The 19,447-nt window shown below is 27.9% G+C and overlaps 1 protein-coding gene across 2 annotated transcripts in view; it reads right to left on the bottom strand.

Moving 5' to 3' along the window:
- Positions 1-7,960: 7,960 nt before the first annotated feature.
- LOC129911550 (integral membrane protein DGCR2/IDD) overlaps positions 7,961-19,447 on the bottom strand; it is a 49,002-nt gene continuing 37,515 nt past the window's right edge. The window contains exons 1-4 of one of the 2 annotated variants that reach the window (XM_055989384.1): positions 17,157-17,287; positions 13,984-14,132; positions 13,818-13,898; positions 7,961-9,219 (exon numbers count right to left, since the gene is read on the bottom strand). In XM_055989384.1, the coding sequence (XP_055845359.1) occupies positions 9,100-9,219; positions 13,818-13,898; positions 13,984-14,132; positions 17,157-17,229 (423 nt within the window). In that variant the 5' untranslated portion in view covers positions 17,230-17,287 and the 3' untranslated portion in view covers positions 7,961-9,099. Of the gene's footprint in view, positions 9,220-13,817; positions 13,899-13,983; positions 14,133-17,156; positions 17,288-19,447 lie in introns of those variants that run through there. The other variant, XM_055989385.1, reaches the window with a different exon arrangement.

Here is a 19,447-nt window from a genome sequence, read left to right as displayed (position 1 = left end):
CAACCTTAGTGTTTTTGGCTCCTGTGTATTTTTAGAAAAATTGCTGATTTTTAAATTTTAAAATAAATAAAAATATTTTTCTGTGGCTTGATACTTTTTGTAGGACATATTGAAATCTACGACGTCACATTTTGAATATAAAAATTCATTTTGAACTTCTTATATCTCAAAAACATGATGTCATAGATTTTTTTTGAACTTTTTATTTGAATCAAGAATATTAAAATCTATTATATATTTTGGTTTTATTGAACATTGCAATTTTTCATTATATCATATTTTTTTTTTAATAATTACTTCAAAAAATAATACATATTTATAAAAATATTAAATTTTTTTAAAAATGTATAGAAGAGATGTCAAAATTGTGCTTATCTAAAAAAACATCCATGAAGTATGGTAATAAGAGGTCTAAAAATGTGTTTAACTAATATGAAATTTTTTGGACTTAGATTACAAAATTTTTTAAGCGCTTATACTGGCCGCCATTTTGGCAGGTTTTCGTATTCTCCATACTAATATCCTTCAGTTAACCAAATTACTTCACATTTCGACAAGAAATGGCGGGGAAAATGAATATTTAAACGCAGTTTCTAGCCTCCTTTTCGAAGGCGCGTTTGTTAATAAGAAAAATTGATAGTTTTTTAGTATTCTTCGTACTAATTACCCTTGAGTGTACCAAATTTCATAGCCTCCTCCTTGAGAACAAAATACAACCTGTTATTTTGTAACTTTTTTTTACTTCATATTATGTAAGAAAAAAATAAAACACATTTTAATTTATGTTTACGTTTCTGGGGGCGATTTTATTTGACTTTCTCTATGTAAATTGGCTCTTTATTATATTAAAATTTATTTAGATTAAAATTAGAAAGCTTTCCTTTTGCTATATGCTATGCATTTATTATATACAATTGACAATTTAATTAAAAACTTGTTTCTTTTTTTTTTTAAATTCTTGATAACAATAATATAGAATATGCATACAATTTTTCTTCCAATAATAACGATTGAATATAAAGTGAAAAAAATTTCATTTTTTTTTTTAAATATTTAACAATTCATAAATTTATCTATATGTTTTTTTTTTCTAATTATTCTTCTCTTAAAGCAAACAATTTTCACAGCCGTTACATTATTATTATTTTCATCTTCTGTTTTAATTTTATTTTTATATATGTAATTATAATTTTTTAATTTTCAATTTAAAATTTAAATTAATTATTTTTTTGTTTTCAATTTTTTTAATTGATAATTTCGATTAATTTTAATGTAAATAATGTGTAAATATATATTTATATTTTATATTTATCTATTTATATTACAAATAGCTACTATCATGCATTCTGGTCCATGAGATAAAATTTTTTTGTATTAAATAAAAAATTCTAACATGTTTTATTTTTTGTTTAATTATATATAAATTTATTTTTAAAGATTGTTCAAAATTGCTTACTATTGTTGTGAAATAAAATTGTGTTAGTAATATTTTTTTTTTGGCTATTTTGTAGAAAATGGATTGTAATTTGTTACGATCTACCATTTGTCACGAAGAGTTTTTAGATTTTATTTTTGTAGATTTTAGTTTTATTTTTGATTGAAAAAGTGAAAAATTGGATTTACCTAAATTTAAAATTTTCTATAACTATACCACAAAGGTTTATTTTTTTTTGAAAGGAAAGTGTTTATTCAAGAATCATATGGGAACATTGTTTTGCACGAAGTTATGTATATAGAACCATTTAATATAAATGTGTTTTTTTTTTTGGTTTTTACTTTAAATTGGTTGGTAAGTAGAGGTTCGTAGGTGTTTATATTTGTATCTATTTTATTATTTTGTTTTGTTTTTTTTTTTTTTTAATAAAAAGACATAGTACAGAAAAAGCTATTCTAGGAAGACGGAGTAAAAATACTAGATCTAGATCTATTCATGCCATATCGGTTATTATAGTCGTAATAGTTCAAAGTTCAGTTGGAACTTTTTTCTTGACAAAATGACATGAAAACTTCTACTACAATTATTTTTTCTACCATTTTTTTTAAACTGGGTCCGAAGATTGTTGTACTGGGAAACTACTATACCTACATACATTTATACATTGTGTATGGAAATCCCATATACAAAGACATATAATTGCTAATAGTACAGTTATTTCAATAAATTTTAAAAAATCTTTTTCGGTTCAATTTCTTTGATTTAATGTCTAATCGAAACAGTTAGCTACCTTTATTTTTGTTTCATACTTTTTACATTATAAAGTGGTGCAAATTTTGGTTTAGATCAAGTAGACTAGAATTTATAGAATTTTTTAATATAAGGCCTAGATACAAAAAATTAAAAAAAAAAAAAAATGTGTCCAGGGCTCTATCAATTTTAATATTTCGCGTGTGGTTTGAATCTAAAACTAAATTATTCACTGGATTAGAAAATATTAGAAGCTTTAAAGCCGAAAAAAATTTTAAAAACGGTCCAAAGATTTGGCTAACGCAGGTTAGATCAAAGTCCTTAAAAAAATGACAATTTTTATTAAAGTTAATATTTTCGGAAAGCTGTTTTGACTCAATTTTTTGACTTTGAGTTGAGTGATGAAGTAAAAACTCAACAGAAATATTTCGAGGAACCAAAATGGACTTCGCCTGTAGTTTTGATGATCGCGTCTCTTGTAATCTCACACAGGACACACCAACATGTCCAAGTGTAGAAAACCAGCGGAAACACTGTCAAACTGATGTGCTGAGTTCCGAAAATCGAAATACGGAGGAGATAGAAGATGACAGCATGTAGTCAAGAGAAAGTCCTATAATCTCATGCTGGAGACAGAGACAGGAACCAAAACTGTTGAGAGAGTGGCCCGTGAGATCACACGAAAAACTAGCGTTCAAGTCAATTTAGGGTAGGAGTAACATCCGATATTCCTATCAAAAGGTAATACAATCTACACGAGGGACGAGGATTTAAGCCCAAAGGTGAAGACGGTGCTAAGGATTTGAAAATACCACTTTTTTAATCCATTCTCTTTGGACAATAATCAAATATCCATCCACTCGGCCTACAAGTTGTGAAAATAGCGATCTCAAGACTCAAATCGCATAAAGCCGCTGACGCGAATAGCCTGCTTGGTCGAAAGTACACACAGTGCTGCCATTTCGAAATTTAAAAAAACATGATAAAAAACATGATTTCAGTTCAAAAAACATGATTTATAAAAAAAAGCAAAATTTGAAAGAAAATGAACAACCACATCGTGACTAGGGGGGAATAAAACAAATTATTTCGAGTTCATTTTAGAAAATAGTAAAAAGTATCAGAGGTATAACTACATAGGGTACTCTTTGCAAAAATTCTTAAAGTGAAAATTATCAAACTCATTTTATGATGGAGAATTCTTAGATCTTGGCTTCAAAACTATGATGGAGAATTCTTAGATCTTGGCTTCAAAACGTTTATAGTTTTTTTTTTTCGGAAAAAATTGCCCTTTGAAGGAAAAAATAATTATTTGCTTTTGTAATTTACCCACTTTTTTTTCAAAAGGTGGCCATTGTAATTATAACTTAAATTACAAAAATTGCGGGAAAAAAAACTTGAAAACATAAATCAGTTTATAATTTGTACTTATTCAAGGTTAATTTCATATATACATACTTCATGTAGGTATTGAATGACTTATTGGGCCCTATCGTGAATCTCGAGGGGAATTTTGCTTCCCTCGGAATATTTTTTTCCCTCGGAATTTTTTGTGCGATCCTGAATCTCCCTCGGAATTTATTTCCACGGAGCAAAAAATAGTAAGAAATGATATCTAAATTCAACTGGAAAATTGATTGCCGATACCAATAAATTCCCAGGGAAACTTTTTATGATCATTTTCGCTCCCATATTTAAAACATGGGAAACATTTCGAGGGAAATTTTTATTCATGATAACCCCCATTAAAAATAACAGTTCATCTAGTGAAAAAGATTGTTGGTTTACAAAAAGATTATAAAGATTTTTCTCTTGGATTAAAAAAAAACATGATTTTGGGCACGAAAACATTAAAACATGATTTTAGTTCAAAAAACATGAAAATCATGCTAAATCATGATTTCTGGCAGCCCTGAGTACACACCAGCTCATCTGTAATATATGGTCGGAAGAAACTATAGAACCATTAACATCGTATGAAAACATTTTGTCGGCTATCTTGTGTGATCACCTAGAACCTTTTGCCAACGATCTGATGATTGTGATTGACCAATCTGAGGGTTGATTTTTTTCTGTGATTTTTTGAAATGAAAACAAAAAAAAATATCACAGCTTCACACCGAATTCGATTCTTGTTTTGTGAAAAAAATTTAAAAAATGTCAAAATCTCTTCACATGATAAAATATTTATCACAAACAAATTCTAACCTGAAGAACAATTTCGAATGATTCGTCAGATAGTATTTCCATGCATTTGAGTAGTTTAAGTCGAAGAAAATTATTAAAAAACTTCTTATAATTTTTTAAATTTCTTTCTAATTGAAATGCTTTTCAAATACTGCCCAAACCTCTAAATGCAGTGCTGCCTTGCAGCTCAATCAAATGGAATGCAAGAGCTGATGCTGTGTAGGTTAAAGAGCATTGCGACCAATAAAAAAGATTAGTATAGCATTAAAAAGTTCAGTCAATATGTTCAGTCACAGATAGGGTTGCCAACTGTACTGTAAAAAAGAGTATTGTGCTCTATTTCACGTTTGTGTACCTACTCTATAATCTATAACTCTGTGTGTACCACAACATAAAAATTTCAACGTTTACAAATTGGTGGATAACTTTCATACTTCTAAAGATTATGTACATATTTAGTTTAAAAACGAAGCTTAAAATATTCGACTTTATAGTTTCTAAATTTGGACAATTGTAATTTAGAGAGTACAAATTATCACAATAATTTTGGTCGTTGTTTTCGTACGACCTATTTGTTTTGTGTTTGTTTCTTAGTCAGATTTAAAATTTTATTTTTTTTGTTAATTCTAAGGAGTAAAGCTTTTTTGAAAAACTTAAAATTTGTTTTTATAGAAAAAAAGAATCGTAACTTATGCTATTTTTCTTGGCCTTGCAATGTTTGAGCTGGTGTAACTTTTCAAGTTATCATAATAATTCATCGAAAAGAAATAAGATTTTAGAAAAACCACAAGATAGACACCATACACCACTCTATATTGATTTTAAATCCGTCTATCAGAACCATTACACTGGTTAACAAGGGTTCTGTTGCCGAAACAAAAATATACTTTTCTGAAGGTTTTCGGTGTGCTGAATCCGAATCCGAAGTCAGAAAAAATTGAATAGCTCCCGTTTTTGAAATATTACCGTTAGAAAATGCAAAAAAACGTTTTTTTTTGACTACTTCGGACCTTATTTTTTAATATAAGGAAAAATGTTAGAAGATATTTAGACCAGGGTCGACAATTTTTGAAACCAAAAAAAATCATAGTAGAATGAAACCCATTGGAAAAGGAGGTGAATATGATGAAAAATAAAGGAAAAATAAATTACGGGCGAGCCGAGTTCGGGAAGTGGGTGGGTTGAGTTTTTAATGGTAAAAAATGGTATATCTCGATTTCCGGCAAAACTACAAATCCTATAGAAAAAAGTTGTATGGCAAAGTCGTAGGTAATAAAAAGATCTACAACTTTTGTACCAACAATTTTTTCACATAACCTCAAAATTTATGTGAAAAATTCGAAAAACCGAGTTTTTGGTTTTTTATTTTTATCTTTTTCAAAAACAAAAATTTTTCTACAAAATTTGGTGAAAATTTACCTTATTATGTCCCAAATATACTGTAATTTATTTGATTTAAAATATTAATTTGTTCACCTTATTTTGACTTAATACCAAAAAAATACCCTTATTTTCAAACGAAAATTCACGTGTCAAAATATCAGCTTTTTTCAAAAAGTCGGTGGGCATTTCGTTCTTTAAAATGTCTATTTTCTGATGGTGTAAAAAAAATTTTACATTAGTATACTATAGAACATGTTTTAGTAAAATTCAAAAATTGAAAAAAGCTTGAATTCGAAAAAAATTTTTTATCATTGTTTACAATTTTGGCCTATTTATTCAAATTTACACTTTAATTACTCAAAAAACGTAAGATTTCATGTAACATTGATTAATCTTACGTTTTTTGAGTAATTAAAGTGTAAATTTGAATAAATAGGCCAACAATGTAAACAATGATAAACATTTTTTTTCGAATTCAAGCTTTTTTAATTTTTTGAATTTTACTAAAACATGTTCTATAGTATACTAATGTAAAATTTTTTTTACACCATCAGAAAATAGACATTTTAAAGAACGAAATGCCCACCGACTTTTTGAAAAAAGCTGATATTTTGACACGTGAATTTTCGTTTGAAAATTAGGGTGTTTTTTTTGTATTAAGTCAAAATAAGGTGAACAAATTAATATTTTAAATCAAATAAATTACAGTGTATTTGGGACATAATAAGGTAAGTTTTCACCAAATTTCGTAGAAAAATTTTTGTTTTTGAAAAAGATAAAAATAAAAAACCAAAAACTCGGTTTTTTGAATTTTTCACATAAAATTTGAGGTTATGTAAAAAAATTGTTGGCACAAAAGTTGTAGATCTTTTTATTACCTACGACTTTGCCATACAACTTTTTTCTATAGGATTTGTAGTTTTGCCGGAAATCGAGATATACCATTTTTTACCATTAAAAACTCAACCCACCCACTTCCCGAACTCGGCTCGCCCGTAATTTATTTTTCCTTTCATTCTTATCATATTCCCCTTCTTTTCCAATGGGTTTCATCCTACTATGATTTTTTTGTACTTTTTAATGTTTTTGAAGGCATCGGCACTGGTCTAATTTAGTAACGGTTTCTATAAAACTTTCCTTCTTTCAAGAACTTTTTAAATCTTTCCGATATCTTTGTTATTGCCCGAGATATCTTAAAATGAAGTAAGTGGCTTTGGGTTCATATATCATAAAGGAGATAATGACGTTATAAAATTTATGAAATATGCAAACAACTGAGGATATCTCGGGAAGTAAAAAAGATATCGGAAAGATTTAAACAGATTTAAAAAGGTGGAAAATAGTTCTTATAAAAACCTTTACTAAATATGCTCAAACAATTTACCTTCTATAAAAGAATAAGGCCCGAAGCACTGCATTTTATAACGGTAATATTTCAAAAACGGGAGCTGATTAATTTTTTCTGACTACGGATTCGAGTTCAGCACACTGAACACCTTCAGAAAAGTATTTTTTTGTTCCGGCAACAAAAAAAAGTTTAATTTTGTTAACCAGTGTTATCATAGCATTTCCAGAAATCGTTATTCAATGGTATGTTCTAGAGAAAAAAGTTGCTTAACATATTTTATGAAAAACAAAATTTACTACGACTTTGTCTTATAACAATTTTCTCTAACACCAAAACTGGCTGAAAATACTAACAAATTTGTGAAACTGTGCAAATTTGGTTATAATGCTGCGGAATACGAAGAACATAAAAGGCTATAATGGCTATGGATCAAACCTTTTGTCCGATAAAAATTGACAAAATTTACCCTGGACACTATCTAACTTAGAATTTCTTGAAGTGTTGAAAAAAAGTTTTTTTGTTTTTAAAAATGTTTTCTTTTTTCATAAAGTTCCCAAGACCACTATTTATATTGTTAAAATTTAAATTGGTTCTATTAAAAATTTCAACTAAATGTGTGTGTATTTTATTATGTTCTTATAGTTTTAAAAATTGTTCAAATAGAAAGATTTATACATAGTTAGTTCATGCTTGCTTTTAACAAACATTTCTAAAAATATTGTTTTTGTTTTTCTAAATTAGAGATATACAAATAAGTCTGTATACACCTTTCTCTATAATATATTATGCTCTTATAGTTGCTATAAAATTGTGTCTAATTATGAGAAACCTAAGGAATGAATCGAAAGATTTAGCCATTTTATTGTTTTTTTTTTAGAGAGTCTGGCAAGTTCTTAGTATTTGAATTTAATATTAAATATTCATAAATTTCTTAAAACTACACTTAAATAATAATGCTCCTCATTATGCTTCATAGAATTGCAGTTGATATAATAAAATATCTATATATAATATGTATTCTAAGGTCTTTGACCAAAAATATATTTTTAAATAAGCTTTGCTTTTTTTAATAATTCTTTTATTTTTTTTTCAATAAACTTATAGAGAAAGTATTTTACGATAGTCCACCATTTTTGTTTAAAAAAAATTATTTTTTTATTTACAGAAAGATTTTTTTGAGCAGCTTTGAAGGCAATTATTTAAATTTTTTTAAAAAGTTTATTCCTTTTATTTTGCAATTGAAATAAATATTTTTGTAAAGTGTAAAAATTTTTAACAAACAATAGAATAGTGTTTTTTTTTGTGTTGGATATGTAAGTATTGCATGTAATGATATTCTAATTTTCCAAGTAATTTGTAACTGTGGGGTTTTAATATATTTTTTCCAATTTTTCAATATAAGCTTAAAAGTTATATATATTTTTTATTGATTAAATTATATAACAAAAAAAAAAAAATATTTGCAAAAAATATCCAAACATTTCCTAATAGCACACATATACTAGTATACGCGCTATTTCAACTTGTATATAAGTTGCCAGGACTATCACAATTCATTGATTTATTCTTTCGTCCTCCGACCGAACATTTATAATTTGATTTGATTGCATGTCATTCTGTGACCTTGTTTAGGTTTTCTGTATTATTTTTATTTTTTATATTGAAGGTACACATGCAAGCATTGTCAATGTTAAAATGTAATTATTGTGTCATGACCTCTAAGAATTAATATTTAATTTTTGTTTTTTTTTTTCGTTTTTTATTTTAGTGTATTTTTCTCTTTTAATTCTTAAGGATTTCTTAGATAAATGATGTTTATAGCTAATTTTGTTTTATTGCTTAATGTAAAAAATGTGCTAACGATAAGAAATTCTTTCATAATATCATATGAACATAATTATGTACATACGTATAATAATAATTGTATATATAAAAAAATAAAGAAATTAATTTTCTATTGTTCATAAGTTCATTGCTTGTATAGTGTTGGCTGAAGTTATAAGTTTAGTAATGTATTACCCAACATTGTTAACATAATGGTGGACATCGTTAGTGGCGATATGGAGGCTGCGGTGCTATTTCCGGCAAGAATTTGAGCGCGTTTTCTCATTCGTTCCTGAAATTAAAAGAATTAAAAAAAAATATATTTTAAATACATTTACATTTACATAGGTATGTTTAGAGCATAATTTGTTCGATTTTTTAAGTGAGCTTTTTGTTAAATCGACGTTAATTTTTAGTTTATTAAAAAAGCTTTGCGTTGTTTGCAAAAGCATACCTAAGCGACTGAAAACAATTTGAAGCATTTGAAATTGCATTTTATTAAGCACAAAGTACAGTATTCTTCCCGGAAAAAATTTTAATGTTTTAATTCACATTTCCTTATTTAATATCTTCCTAGTTTAGAAGGGATACCTCTCATATAACACTTTCGAATTATTGCAATTTTCACAAAAAACTGCTATAACCATTTTTATAACAAAATACAAGTGTTATTTTTTACTTACTCCCCAAAATAATCAAAATAAAATGCATGACTGGGTCGCACGAACTTGCTCTAAGAGTTAAAGTTGCTTAAATTTTTAAGACTTTTTATATAGAAATTTGAAAAAAAAAAAATAAAATTAGTTTTTTAAAAAAATAAAATCTGAAATTAAATTGCCCTCCAAAACAAGTATGCAGTTTTGATTGATATATTAAGATGCATTTTTAGAAAAAAAAAAATTTTCAAAATTTTTAAAAAAAACTAATTTCTTATAAATAATTTTTTGGAAAAAAAGTTTTAAAATAAAATTGGTGTGCCATTCTGTAGAAATCACTAATCAAAATCTATAAACAAAATTTCAAAAAAAATCAATGTCCTGTTTTCGAAAATTTGATTTTTCAAAAAAAATTTTTCAAAATTTTTTTAAAAATCCAAAAATTATTTTTTTCAAAATTGTATTTTTGGCTTATATTTAAATTATATAAATACTTTTTCACAAAAAGTTTTGTTGAAATCAAATAAGCAGTTTCGGAGATAAGCGGATTTGAAAAAAAAACGGGTCTATGGCAGGTACCGTTAATAATGATTTTCAAAAAAAAATTTTTTCGTTGGAAGATAGACCTTAGCTTAAAACAACATTTGAATTTTTTAAAGAAAATCGTTAGAGCCGTTTTCGAGATATTTGAATTTTACTAAAATCGGTATTTATGACAAGTAGCGTTATTTTTGGTAAAAAAAAAATTAATTCCAAAACCCCTTTGGAGAGTCGCCAAATAACGCTACATACCAAGTTTGACATTAATTGGTCCATCCGTTTAGGCTGTAGCTCCTTATACAGACAGACAGACTGACAGACAGACTGACAGACTGATAGACAGACAGACAGACAGACAGACGGACTTCCGGGACCCACTTTTTTGGCATTGTTTACCATCGTAATGTCATGGAAAAATGTTATCTCAACTTTTTTTTTTTTACGAATGCATAACTTGATATATAGTACCTATATCGCAAGTACAAATGGACAAATGTACAAAATAATTTTATTGAAAGAAACCCATAAAAAATATATGTTACGCCAAATTGCCTTTATTTTAATGTTTAATGTCTAGAATGTAAAACGAGCTTAATTTTAGCTACTATACAAAATTCTCTCCAAAATCTTTGATCAAATATGTATAATTTCGAGAGGATTTTGTATGGGAACTTAAATTAAGCTCGATCTACATACTAGGATTAAGGTTATGTATTCTTAATAATTAATTTACTAACCAACTTCCAAAAAGGAGGAAGAACTCAATTCGTCTGTATATAATGTAATTTTAAATTCCAGCAATGAGTTTTTTACTTGCTCTATAGGGCAAGTATTGGTTTCGTGTCAAAAAAAATTTCGAGGTCTTAATCAAAACCAACATTACGATGATGAAGAAGTTAAGAAAAGTGGGTTTTGTCATGACGTCCGTTCGTTCGTGCGTATGTGCATCGGTCATCCATCTGTACATGAAGCTGCAGCCTAAACGGGTGGACGGATTTTTTTGAAATTTGGTCCCTAGAGATGATTTTTTCGTAATTTCCAAAGTTTATTTTTTTTTGTTTTTTAATATCTCACCTAGAACTTGTAACTCATATAAAAATGTTTCGATTTATTTCATTGTTCTCAAAACCGGCTCTAATTATTTCAATTTATTAAATTTAGTATAAGTAATGATCAAAGCTATACTAAAAAAACTCCGTTCTAAATTTTTGTAAAAAAAAATCGAATAGTGGAAATAGCGAAATAGCGAAATAGCGAATAGCGAAAACGGGCGGTTATTTACGTACATTGAAGGCTGGACCGATTTTATTCAAACCTTACTGATAGATATTTGTAATCATTCTATATCATTTTGTGTATTAAAATTTTCAAAAAAAAAAACTTTTTTTTTTTTAACAATTTTCTTTTGATTTTATTCTGATATCTCTAACATTGACATTGATTAACATTGATAAATTAAAAAAAAAAAACTATAGCCTAAGAAGAAGAACAAATTAAACTCTTCTATTGTGTTTTATGATCTGTTTCCACATGGGTAAGTGGGTATTTTTTTTCTTGTGATATTGAGTAATTAAGTGCTCTGAGATCTTAAAACCCAAAATTCCATATCCCTTAACATACAATTTTGACCGTTAGATTTAGTGAATGGCCTACAACATTCAACTTGTTTCACCATTAAGTCAGGGATCAAATAGGAAGAGCGAGTCACTATGGTGTATGCGTAACTTTTTGTTTTCTTGGAGTGATTTTTATGTACATTTTTCAATTCTTAAGGAATAAATCAGACAAGTTGAACTTTGTTCACCATTTTATGATTTTTTAAATAATTGAACTGGTTATGCAAAGGTTTGCATATGGAATAAAGCACTAAACGTCGAGATTTTTAATTTCCAACCTTCGTGGTTGTGGTTCAGATTTTTTTTATTCTTAATTAGTTTTACGAAACTTAGCGCAATTTTATAAGAAATATTAAATTTCTTCCTTCGTCCCAACCAACGTTTCGAAAAAGTTTCGAACTTCATGGTCACGGGAATAGTTTGGTTTGATACATGTTTTTAGATGTTATTTTATGTCGTTCAAGCTTTTAGAAAACTGAAATATTGTGGAAAGTTTTTTTTAGGAAAGAAAAATTTGGTCAAATTTTAGGTGTTATGAGAATTTCCTTCACATGGAATTATGTTTTTATAATCGGACTATTTTTAATGAATAATTACACTGTATTAGTTCGATTCTGTAGCAGATTGAAGACACATCGATTCTAGTTTATTCAAGTGTGCTGAGTTCAGTTTAAAAAATTTGGTTCAGGTTTTCGAGATAATTCGAAAACAAGATCTTTTTTCGAGATTTTAAAAATACTAATTTCATCAGATATCCACTTTTTTTTTAATTATAGGAAAGCTATTCCGAACCTTCCCCTGTGCTGAAGGTTGAAAAATCAAATAAATACCACACGACTCTGAATTTCGTAATTGAGCTCAGTAATTTGAGAGTCTAGATTATTTTTTAAAATATCTCAAAAACTTGACCTAAGTTTATCCTGGTTTCGCATATTTTTTTTATTTGTAGTTTGCAAAACTTAAAATCGAAATTTCGGCTCTATTTTATTTGTAAAGCAAAATTAGAACAAACCTAGACATTTCGGTTTTAAAAAGAAATTGGCTCAGCATTTTTTCGTACTTTTACGAGTGTAAACATACCTTAGAAACTGCAAAAAAATATTTAAAGCAAAAAATAAAAGAAAACTAAATGCCTCTAAAATAAAATCAACATTAAAATATCCTGTACAAAAGGTTAGTCTCTATAGCCTCAGAGTTTGACACTAATCTTATTAAATTATAAACAGTAAACAACTACATATTACAAAGCTGGTTAACAATTTTTTTTACGAAGTTGTTGTTAATTTATCTTCAAAAAGAAATTTACTAAACGAAATTAAATACCTTTTTAGTCCTAGGTCGTAGAAAACAGGCAACTTTATTTAGGATGTCAGATTTTTTTATTGGCTTAGAACAGAAGGGAAGAACGGTAATTTCAATAGTTTTTTGATTTCAGAGAATGAAAGTGGATTCCAATTCAGAGTCAAATTTTGTGAGATTTGTCGGTATTCTTTAACTGTGAAGATATGTAGTTCTTTATGGCGGCAATAACACATAGATACAAAAAAATATAGCTAATTAACGAAAGCGGTTTGAAAAGAAAAAAAAAAAATTGCATATTTATAAAAGGTATAGGTCCTTCTATCAAAAACGAAATCTCAGAAACGTATATTATTTAGATATTTTCAAAACCGCATTGTAAACAAATGAAAAGCAAAAAGCTGAACATGAGAAACTCACAATTATAAGAATGCTCCTTAGTTATTCCATAAGCAATTATTATTGTAAGCAGTAAATATAGATATTCAAGAGAGATTCAAACATTCGCGAAGAAGTGAGTAAGTAAAGACCAAAAATCGTAAACATTGTAATATTTATAAGGAATAGGTATAATAGGCAACTTTATGTTGACATATTTTTTTAGTTAATTTGTAAACTTAAAAGGCCAAACAAGTTCCTCTTTGATCGCCTTTTTGTCTCAGGACCTGGATTTTTTGCAACAGTTGCACCTGCCTAGAAATTTAATTAATGGTTCTTAAAAACTTTCACTCGTTGGTGGTTGTTATATTCTTTCTCTTCAATAAACAAAAAAGACTTACCTGATATTTAGTATCCTCCCCAGGTGGATCCAAACACTCAAACTCACAGCAGTGTGTGCCAACTCTAAAGTTCTTGCAAAACTAAAAAAAAAAGGAAATAAAAAAAAAAAACACATCTCCTTCCTTAACCCGGTTAATCTGATAAAAAAACGTATCCCATACTCACATAGGGTGGATCGCAGTAAATAGCTTTACACCACAACGGTTCAGAATGGTAACAGACACAGAGACTGCAAACTCCCGGTCCAGGTACGTACAGCATTCCATGGTTGACAGAGTTGCCTTGAAAATCGATGCAATCCTCCTCCAAGCATCCTGCAAATTGAAAGATACACACATAAGTTGAGATATAGAGAGAAGCTAGCTATAAGGATAAATTGAAACCGAAAATACAAGTTTGGATGATATATAGAAGCGTTTTGGGTAATTTAGTTTTTCCTTTTTTTTTTTGGCAAAACGCCTCGAGGAGAATACTATCTGGCAACTAACCAAAATTTATCAAAGCTTTATTGAAAGGTGTGCATTGTTGGGTGATTTTTTTGTTTTTTTTTTGGTTTGGTGTTGTTGCAGTTTGGTACTGTTATTCAATGTCTCTTTGGCATCAAACAAATTGGGTCATCATTATAAGTTGCTGCATTTTGTTTTAGTGCCGAGAAAAGGTATCTTTGTGCATAAAGATGGAAAATGAACAATTTCCAGCTTTAATTTTTTTTTGTTTATGGTTTTTTAAATTATTATTGCAAAATAAATAAGAGATAAAAAATAAGTTAAAAATGGCGAAAAATCAGAAATATCGTTTGTTTGGTTTAAAACCAAGAAATGGTAATTTTCTGACCAAATCCTATTCGAAACATACATAATTGGAGTTGAAATTTACTTCAATAAATGTTGTAAGAAATTGACATAAATAAATTGTATATCATAAATAAGAAAAAATAGAAGTCAATAAGAAGTCAACCGAGTAGGTATCACAACTGCAATGCAGTTAAAATTACATGCAGCATATGGCAGCATTTCTCAAGGATGAACTCTCAGCTTTGAGATGTTTTTTTAAATATGTAAATGTTAATTCAATTTTCAATTCCACTTTGCTAACTTTTAATTAAGAGAAACATACAAAATGTTAAATTTAATAGCATAATGCTTTTTATTTTGATGAAGATTTTATGTTATTATTGACCAAAAGCCCATGGCAGGCAAACTTATAACACAACCGTCACGATTTATGACATTTTCATGCCAAGTTTAGTGGAGTCATGCTCCTTGACGTTTATTATCATGAAGTGTGGATGAGAAGTTGAAATTCTCGTCGGAGAATTCCTCAAGGAGTAATCCTTTGCTACAAGTAGTGCAAATACTCAAAAATAAAAAAGGGAAACAGCTTTCAGAGTTCCAATGCTCTGGCACATACAACGCCAACGTTCAAATTAAAGATTTTAACAAAACAATAAGAGAATGAAATAGTTTTGGGTAATTTCTTGAAGTGAAATAGACTTTTTTTTAACCGGCTTCCAAAAAGGAGGAAGTTCTTTATTCGACTGTATTTTTTTTTATTTGTTTGTTACCTCAGAACTTTGGACTGGGTTAACCAATTTTGATGATTTTTTCATTTTTTGTATTATGGATTTGAAAGCTGGTGACTTGCAGTGTGGTCCCATTTCAGTTCAGTCCAGTTACGATCATTGAATTCATGAGAAATCCGTTTTATAAGTTTCGATCCATAGAAATCCGTTTTTTTTTTATTGATAAAAATGATTATTTACGAACCAAAACTAACTTACCTGTCAGATAACCAAAAGAAAAAAAGTAATTCTTCACAAAACAGGCTCAAACTATTTATTTAGATTTGAATGCTACACATAAAGTCGATTTTTGTAATAAAGAAAATATTTTTCGAGTCGTTATAAACGGTATCTACCATAGAACTTTTTTTTAACCCTGAATTTTTCGTAAACGATTTGAACGAACATTTTGAAACGCAACTGTTAAAGTAACCATGATATAAAAATGTTCAAAAAACCTTACCGGATTTTTAAGAAATATTATAAATTTTTTTTTTTTGAAAAATCAATTTTTTCATTCTGAATTTCGTTTTTAAGTGTTGACTAATATTAAAGAGCAAACCAACTGTTTTTTTTGAAGAATATTAAAAAACTTTTATGTATAAAAAATTAGTTTTTCAAAAAAATAGTTGAAAAGAGTTTTTTTATATATTCGTGGTGTTTAATGATTATGAAAACAGATATTATTAAAAAAATTCTTTAAAAAAATCAAAATATACCATATTAAGCTTTGACATTAATGCTACTTTTGCCTATTTCTATTTAAAAAAAAATTAAAATGTCGAAAACAATGGCTTTTCGCATATTACTCATAAACATTTCGACAGAAATTTGATTTAGAGTAAACCTGTAGTTCTCTGAAAATGGCATTTAAATTTTTTGTAAGAGCCATTTTTTTTATCTAGCACAAAAATGCAGTTTTTTTGAAAAAAAAATTTTCAATATTGTTTATATTTTTTGCAAAACAGCTTTATTATTTTAACCGTTCTAGAAAATACCTAATTAATTTTGAAGAGACGTCGTTGTCGCAAACATCGTTTTTGTCTATTATTCTTAAATAATAGTGAATGCTTGCGAAAAGTATGAATTTATTGATTTATCGCTCTATAAAAAATGAATTGAATAATCATTTTTATAAAAAAAAAACAAAACCGACTTCCACGGTTCAAAACTGGGTTTTATGGTTTTTCTCATAGCTTCTATAGCCAGAACTGAACGAAATTAAGACCACACTGCAGGCCTCAGCTTTTCAATACAAAAAGAATTATCAAAATTAGTTCACTCCGTCCAAAGTTATGAGGTAACAAACATAAAAAAGTGGCTAGTGAAAAATTAGCTCTAAGAAGGATTTAGCGTTGAAGATCGAGATTTTAAAATAAACGTTAAAAATACATTGAGTTTTTGTAGTTTTCTAATCAAAGTATGTAGTTTCAACTTCAATTTTTTTTTTGTACAAAAGAAAGTCCTTGAGCTTGCATGAGATTTTGTCATAATCGATTGCACTGCTTCGTCATGTTTAGGAAAATTTGAGGAGTAACCATTTGAAGGCATGCACCCACAACTTTCTATCACAATTCACATTTTAATTTTCTATTATTCATGAATAAACCAATAACACATAATCTTTATCTTAAGTCTGCTCAAGTCTTTATTTTTTGAGCTTTGGATTAAGGAAGTAAGAATTAACGTAAGTAACTTTCAAAAATAAAGTTGCACGGAAATGAAATGATAACAATTTCACAAATTAAAAATATACATAGGTATTTTTACCACGTACGTTCAACTTTAATATCGCTATCATACAGCAAAATGTAGTCGTATTTTGTTTTCAAAAAATACTGCAACTGCATTCATTAATTTCCTGTCAAAGTTGAGTGATGCGCTTCAATAAGATTTTTTTTTTCTAATACGTACTTCCAATTGATTAAAATTGCAATCATTTAAATTGAAGAGCTCTTGAGATGTGTCAGATTAATAGTTTTGATTGATGTCACCTTTTGCCCCATCAGAATCCACTTGCAAAATCGATTAACGATAAGGGTTTCTCAAGCCTGTATATCATTTACATACAATATAGTACCCAAGCTCATCGTGTAGATGCAATCTATATTTTTATTTTTGTAAACATACTTGTGTATAGCTTCTGCCTTTTGTTTACAGCTCAATCTTGAAAGAAAAATGGTTCCGCAAGAGCACTATGTTTTATCAGTCAAGTTGATTGGTTTGCGAATAAAAAATCTTGACATGAAAATTGATTTTCATCATAGAAAAATATAAACATATTTTTTTTTTAAACTAGACAAGACAAGAAAGTCTTGCAACAGTTTAAAAAAAAAAAAAAAAATCAATGCGTATTTATTGCAATTTAAGAATTTTAGATCACTTAAACCGTTTGACTAGACTTTTTCTTTAAACTTAAATAAATCCAATTATAGGGTAAATCTAATAGTCCCATAGAACAGATAACATAAGTTGCAATGCAACCCTTGTGGAAATTCCTCACACGATTTACAAATATTTTAAATTCAATAGGTTAGGTAATCAAATGCAACAATCACAGACATTGTTATCTAATAGGCGTGTTTCTTCCGAGGTGGCAAAGTACTTAAGAGTAGATGAACACGATAATCTAGAACTGGCACACATTCTTTTCTGCCAGGGTAGACTGCAATTGCATTGATTTCCTTTTATGTCTATTGGATTGAAAATCGGTTATAAAGTACGCACGAGTACTTTACCAATCGCCATCTATTTAACAAAATCTTATCTTTCTTAACTTCGCGTTCAAGGGAACTTTTTTAGTTACTCTATTAAACTAGCGAGCAATATTTCCGACTCCTAATAATGAATGACACTTTTTAACTTTAATTTTTGTAGTATCCTTTTTCGCAATCTAATCCATAAGTTACCATTGATACTTTTGGGTTTAAATATAAACTTAAAAAAAATAAATAATACTCAAAATATAAAGTTACAATTTTTGAGTTGACTGAAAAAAAGTTGTTTTTTTTTTCTAATAGTTTGATGGCTTCATAGGATTTAGTGAAAAATGTTGCTTTTATCTAATTTCTCCCATCTTTTAGTCTTCAAATTTGATTTTTTATTACAAATAATATGAATTGATTTATAAACCTAGTTTTTTTTACACTATGCTTTTCTACAAGTAAAGTCGAAGACAATTATGTATTGTTTAGCCAGTTTATTAGCTTTATGATCAAATTAAAATCATGTTGTCATTTTTGACTCGTGTTATTCTACCTTAAAAAAAGATATCAATTCATTTGATAAAAGTTTAAATTCGAATTGTGTCATCCCCAGAATGAAAAAACAGTAAAATAAAAATTCCGTACAGAATTTCATCAGTCTACCACTTATTTTGAAAGACTAACTTTTTGGTAATTCTCTGATTTTTATTCGTAAAGTAAAAGACTGTTCATTAAAAACCCAATTAGGTACTATTTACATGTTGGTCATTTTTTTTTCGAATTTGTTTTTTTTTTAGATCAGGTAAAAATAGATCAGAGAAAAATAAGACGCATTAGGCGTGTTTTTTCTAATACTCAAAATAATAATAATACTTAAAATAATAATTTTTTTTATAAAAATAAATGGAATCCTATAAAAGTCTAAAATTCATTTCATTTTAATAAAAAAATTTTTCTCTAAGACCCGATTTTTCAATCTTCTAATAAACAGTCAGTTAACTGTCTGACGAATAAAGATATTAGGTTCATCAACAATCAGATAACAACATTGAATTTTTCAATCTATTCAACAGAATAACAAAAATAATGTCAAAATCTAAAATAATTAGAATTAAACGTCATTTTTATTCAAAATTGTGTTTTTCAAAAGAGTTTTGACACACTATTTTTGTTGAGATTATTCTTTAGAATAACACTGTGCTACAAAATAAAAAAAAAAAAATACACCCGAGAAATAACATAGTGTAGGCTGTTCGTATGGTCGAATAATGCATTAAAATATTTATGTTATATTTTTGGAACCCTCCATTTTCTTTTTATTTACAAAAAACCATTTTTACAGACCTTACCATGTAATCTATCA

The sequence above is a fragment of the Episyrphus balteatus genome, chromosome 2 (assembly GCF_945859705.1).
Source record: "Episyrphus balteatus chromosome 2, idEpiBalt1.1, whole genome shotgun sequence".
Classification (NCBI taxonomy): domain Eukaryota; kingdom Metazoa; phylum Arthropoda; class Insecta; order Diptera; family Syrphidae; genus Episyrphus; species Episyrphus balteatus.
The sequence above is the reverse complement of the archived record's forward strand: the minus strand, read 5'-3'. Positions and strand labels throughout refer to the sequence as shown.